We start from the raw sequence: 6,000 nt of genomic DNA, 5'->3' as shown, positions 1-6,000 counted from the left end.
GATCAATTTGCTCCTGCCCTACCATATACCATTGTCCCGGTGAGCTCAGTTGGTAGAGCGACTGCTCCAATGAGGTGGTGTTCCCGGTTTTGAAAACTGGACCAGGACGAATTTTTCGTCAACTGTGAAGCTTCTGTGGAAGCTGTACAGCCTTCTTCTGTAGCCATATGGCTGTTCCTGGGTGCCAATGAGTAATTACTCTTATACTGCAATGCCCATTTCATGTTATGAGATTTTCTAGGCTATAAATTAAAGCTCTGTTTCCAGTGAAAGTGCCCCCTGACCTTCAAGCATGGTGATCCATCAATACAGGCTGAGTTTAGTTTGTCCTCAGTGTATCTTTCGGCTATTGTTGTGGTTCTTCACGTAATGGGGCTCGCATCTTCTGAGACAAAAAAGAAAATGGATGAGAAAGTGGAGATAGTTTCTTATTTGCGCACAATAACACTTAATAAGGCTGCACCCGGAGCAACAGCAATTCTCGCTCGGGAGGGTAGCATGGCACTCTTCTAAGTCAGAACAGGGGCCTCTGCATCGAGTTCAGCCGGGGCCGAGGCAGGTCTCCAAACATCTCGGTGCCGTCGCACACACTGCGTGCAAGGGCTTCAATGTCAGCACCGATTCGGTCGTGATCCACAGCAAACTGCAGAAAAAAATGGGGGGAGCAGCGCACGTAAGGCTTTAACATCAGTGTGGACATTTCCGGGCAAGAAAGATAAAAATATCACCATGACTACCAGTGTAACTACCTTTTCTTACACGATTGTAAGTCGACCTATTTTTTTAAATTTGAAAATCTGAAGTGGGGGGACAACTTACAATCGAAACCTAAGTGTGGCACCATAATAAAAAAAAAGCAAGACAAAAGAGATATCAGGCATGCTACAGTGTGGCTGCATTTTTGCTACACAGCCCTGTCGCATCCCTCTTGGTGCAGGCCTTGAGCTGCTGCTATATCAATGCACAGAACCAGGAAATCCCCCTCACGCTCTGCAGCTGGTGGCAGCTGTTGATAAGCAGCACACCGCACCCCCTCCCCTCCTCACACATGGCTACAGATTGCAGCTGCAGATAAGCAGCGGCGGCCCGATAATACAATCGCATTCTCGCGAAGGAAGGAAGATCGGCTCAAGTGCGAGCCACTTGTTTTCAGAACTTGGTGTCGTCCCTTGCTCGCTTGGCTTTTTTCAGCACAACGTAGTGCCGACCAAATTTGCCTGCATTTCGACAGGCACTGGTATGCACATACAGCATGTGTACGAGAGCAGACAACGCAGTAGTCGTGCGTCACATGGAAGGCAACCATTCTTTCCTTTCTCTATGGTGTGTCACAACTTTTCGGGCCCACATGACCAGGGTTGCTGCTCCTCCTTGACGTCCTTGACCTGGCGCTAAGAAACCGAAATCACCCAGTATGAATACTGCAATAACAAGGTATTTACCGTGCATATATGGATCGCGGAGGAAGGGCCATGGCCCTTCCTTCAACTATCGAAATGCGAAGTGCGGGATTTCGCTGCGACGAAGACGTTAGAATGACATGCTGTGAGACCGCAGCAGCGGTCACGATGGCAGCACTAGTCAGGATGATGGCACAAGTGCAGACAAGTAGGCCGGTGGCTAATACATTTTCGCTTTATAATGTGCCCTCGGGCACGCCCGCGCAGCAGCCAATAGTGACTGCTGACAGATAATGCTATCGCGATGCATTATTAAAGGCCACTCTTAAGCGACCTCCAAGTTTTTTCCTGAAATGTGTTGGGCGGGTCAACTTACATTCGAGTGCTGTGTTTTGTTTAATGGCGCATAAGCACCTAATACCCCTGCCATTTAATGTCATTCTCATCGAATGACATTAGCACCTAATGCCATTAATAGGCTGCTACACGGGAAAATTTAACATCATTAGGTTGGGATGACATTCGCCATCGAATGACTTTGGGGAACTCATTCGCACTCGATCTCAAACAGAATGTGTACTCTGGACACCAGACAAGCAGCAGAAACAAGCGACACGAAAAAATAGCATGCGCACTGCCAAAGTTAGAAATTGTATTTATTTAGTTCTGCTAAAAATGTTAACTTTGGTGCAAATCTCTTGACACTAGAAGCTGTCGTGGATAGCTGTTACTCTCAGTCCCAGTAGTAGCCAATGGCAGCGGCCGCCCGCGGAGCAGGGCCTTTCCTGCGACCGTCGAACATTTTGGGTTGCGTGTTTCTTGCTAGTTGGCGTTCCATGTTCGTTCAGCTCGCAAGTACTTAAATATGTAACTGAGCACTTCACCTCTTGGAAGTCATTCCCACGCTGCGCCACCGTGTCAGCCATTTTGTTTGTTTACGTTTATTAGATACAATTGTGGTTGACTTCTTACTTCGCTTGGCTTTTTATGGCTAAAGTGCTGGAGAATTGCCGGAAAAAATATTTTAAGCTTATAATACTGCACAGAAATGTTTTCAACCGCTTTTGAAACATTACATAACCATTTCGAACATCTTTTACATGCGCTGATGTCTTTCAATCATACTATTTTTTTTTTTTCACTGATCGTCACTGCCATCATTTTCGAATTACATTATTTTTTACCGTGTAGCACCGAAAGAGACCGAATGACATTCGATGCATCGAATCACATTCGGTTGGAAAGACATTAAATTTTCAGTGTGGCAGGGGTGTAAGGCTATCATGTGCCAAGCTCAAGGTGTAGGACAATTGTTTTCTGCTGAATTTTACAAACGTGAAAACCTATCAGTGGTGTAGAGGGCCTAAAAATTTAGTTTGTGCTTGTTAGTAATGCGAAAGAAAATAAATTTTAAAAATGGCTATTAGTGAAAGCTTTCAAGAGAGTTGGGTAATGTCAGCAACCATGCTTGCAAGGATCCCAAGGCTCCCAACCCATCAACATAAAAAAACCTTAGCCCTCTTCCCAGGAATGAGAAAGTGGTTGGGTGTACCACCGTATGTAGGAAGGCGCAGGGTTGGAACTTAGAGCTTTTCAAGGAGACTTGCCTTCCTTAGAAAGCTAAAAACATTTCAGATATCAATAAATGCATCTTGACCTAAAATCAATGCTGGGTAAGAGGAATGTGTTCTTTGTAGAATAGAGTAAAATGTTTTTTACTCGGTGGCTCAAGTTCTGTGCATGAGAATAAGATCTGGTGTACTGTAATTTCCTCTCCGCATTTTTCAAAAATACGTTCTTCTTTTGTAAGAACTTGTGGGTAAGGTGTGTATGTCCAATACGGAGACGGCATAAAATTACTTCCACGAAACTTTCCTGCTGACTACAGGTTTTCCATTCGCCCAATACGGGCTTTACCAAATGCAGTTTGTTATTTACTTCTCTGTCCCAGGTTTCTTGCCATTTAGCCTTGAGATTACTGTGTATTAATACCACGCAGTCTCTACGGGGCACGCCGACTTTCTCGATTGCACGACTGCGAGCCTGTGTAGCGTATTTGTCGGCTCTTTCATTGCCATTTATTCCAACATGGCTCGGTATTTGTCGGCTCTTTCATTACCATTTATTCCAACATGGCTTGGTACCCAGCAGACATTTATTATATGTCCCTGTATTCTGACTTTTTCTATGTTGAGTAATATGTTTCCTATAGATGGTTCGACTGCATTTATGCAGTGTAATGCAGTGAGCACGTTAAGTGAATCTGTGTAGATTATGCTGTTTTGAATGTTATTCTTTATTATTCTGCCTACAGCTACAGAGACTGCATAACATTCCGCTGTAAAAATGGGTGCACAGTTTGGCAGCCAAACTGTTTTTTGACAGTTTCCTTGTACGACTAAGCTTCTAACATATTCTGCTGTTTTTGAGCCATCTGTGTAAAAATCCGTGTAGTTCGTGTATTTTTCTTGCAGTGCCCGGTATTCTTGCAATATGTGCTCGTGTGGTGTTTTTTTTTTTTGGAGGTGTGTTAACGTGAAGTCACATACAGCGGGAAGGCAGTACCATGGGGGCAGTGAGTCGTGCCTTGAGACGACATCAGGAAGGGCATCTAGTATTTCCAAGTTTTGGCAAAGGTCTGACTGGGGTTTGTTATTGAACAGTGTCTTGGAGGGGCACTTAGAAACTATGGGATAACAGAGATGTTTTGAGAGTGAATGGATTTTTATGACATATGTGCATGCGAGCATAGTTCTTCTGTCAGCAAGGGAGGGTTCACTGATTTCGACATAGAGACTATTTATGGGGGATGTTCTGTATGCGCCAGTTGCAAGACATAAACCAAGGTTATGCACTGGGTCAAGTCACTTCAGATATGATGGCCTCGCGGACCCATATACAATGCATCCATAGTCTAGGGTAGAATGTACTACATACCTATAGATTTGTAGAAGACATGTTATATCAGATCCCCACCATTTTCTTGACAGTACTTTTAATATATTCAGGGATTGGGAGGCTTTCTTTTTGGTGATGTTTATGTGTGGCACAAATGTGAGTTTCTTGTCAAATGTTATGCCCAAAAATTTATGTTCTTGTTTTACTGGAAGTATAATTTCTTTAAGTGCAGGGTGGGATCGATCTGTCAACCTCTTTTAAGCAAGAACAGAAGAGCAACTGTTTTTTGTGGGGAGAACTTAAAGGTGCACTAAAGAGGAATCTGAACTCGTCTTTTTACCATGGCAACTCGATCTACCCGTTCCGGGCATTCTTATAAACTTCGAATTATTGTCCTGTGCGGCCGATTACCTCAATTAAATCGGATTAAACGCCCCGGCTCCCGCCCCTTTTTTGAACTCAACGCAGTAGGTAGGAGGAGTCAACCAACGCGTCAGCCGGACCCGTGGCGGCTTGCTGCTCTGCCGTCGACGGAGTGATACATAATTCAGAGTACACGTGTATTTTTATTTCCATGGGCTTAATTTGCGGCTGTATTGTCTATGACTGAAATCGTTTATTCACAGAAACCTAAAAAACAAAATAAAAGCGAAAGCAAAGCAGCCACTGGACTGGCTGAAAGGCACTCCACGCGTTGGTTGACTCCGCCTACCTACCGTATTGAGTCCAAAAAAGGCAGGAGCCGGTACGTTTAATCCGATTTAAATTAGTGCAATCAGCTGCACAGGACAATAATTCGAAGTTTCTAGGAATTCCCGGAATGTGTAGATAGAGTTCCCCCGACGAGTAAAAAGGCGAGTTCAGACTCCTTTTTAGTGCACCTTTAAATCCATTTCTGTCTGCCCAAACCGCAAGTCTGTTTAATGTTAGTTGTCTCTGTCGCTCACAGGTTGATAGGCTGGAGGATGTGCATGGTATTTGAAGCTCATCAACATATAGAGAATACATAATGGACTTTGGAATTATCTTACCTATGGAATTCATTTTCACGGCAAACAGGGTAGTATTTAAAATGCACCGCTGCGGTACCCCATTCTCCTGAAGGAATTTTTTGGAAAGGGTGGAACATAGGTGTACGTGGAATGAGCGCTCAGACAGAAAATATTTTACACAGTTCAGCATCCTTCCACGGATCCCTATGTCTGCAAGGTCGCAAAGAATCCCAAACCTCCTGGCGGTATCATAAGCCTTCTCCATATCAAATAATACTGCTAGACAGTGTTGTTTATGTATGAATGCTTCTCAAATTGTATTTGTGAGGCGAACGAGATGGTCAGTTGTCGAACAAGATTTTTTAAACACACAGTGGTGGATGTCGAGAAGTTCAAGAGATTGAAGAACAAATATCAGCCTGATGTTCACAACACTTTCAAACGATATAGCGAGACAGCTAGTAAGGGCTATTGGTCTATAACTACTGGGGGACGTTGGTGGCTTTCCAGGTTTCAGGCATGGTACTATAATGGCTTTTTTCCACTCCTCGGGTATTTTTCCTTGTAAGAATATTATGTTGAGAAAATTCAAAAGCGCCTCTACAGCAGACTTGGAAAGATGGGCAAGCGTTTCATAGTGTATTTGGTCGGGTCCTGGAGCAGTTTTCTTGCAAGCAGACAGTACAGTATTGATTTCTTGGAGTGTAATA

The 6,000-nt window shown here is 43.9% G+C and overlaps 1 protein-coding gene across 8 annotated transcripts in view; it reads right to left on the bottom strand.

The window, feature by feature from the left end:
- Positions 1-407: 407 nt before the first annotated feature.
- PRAS40 (Proline-rich Akt substrate 40 kDa) overlaps positions 408-6,000 on the bottom strand; it is a 111,448-nt gene continuing 105,855 nt past the window's right edge. For all 8 annotated transcript variants that reach the window (XM_077660796.1, XM_077660799.1, XM_077660798.1 and 5 more), the window contains one exon: positions 408-643. In XM_077660796.1, coding sequence (XP_077516922.1) covers positions 515-643 — 129 coding nt within the window. In that variant the 3' untranslated portion in view covers positions 408-514. The remainder of the gene's footprint in view (positions 644-6,000) is intronic.

This window comes from Amblyomma americanum, chromosome 4 (assembly GCF_052857255.1).
Source record: "Amblyomma americanum isolate KBUSLIRL-KWMA chromosome 4, ASM5285725v1, whole genome shotgun sequence".
In the NCBI taxonomy this organism is placed as follows: domain Eukaryota; kingdom Metazoa; phylum Arthropoda; class Arachnida; order Ixodida; family Ixodidae; genus Amblyomma; species Amblyomma americanum.
The sequence above is the reverse complement of the archived record's forward strand: the minus strand, read 5'-3'. Positions and strand labels throughout refer to the sequence as shown.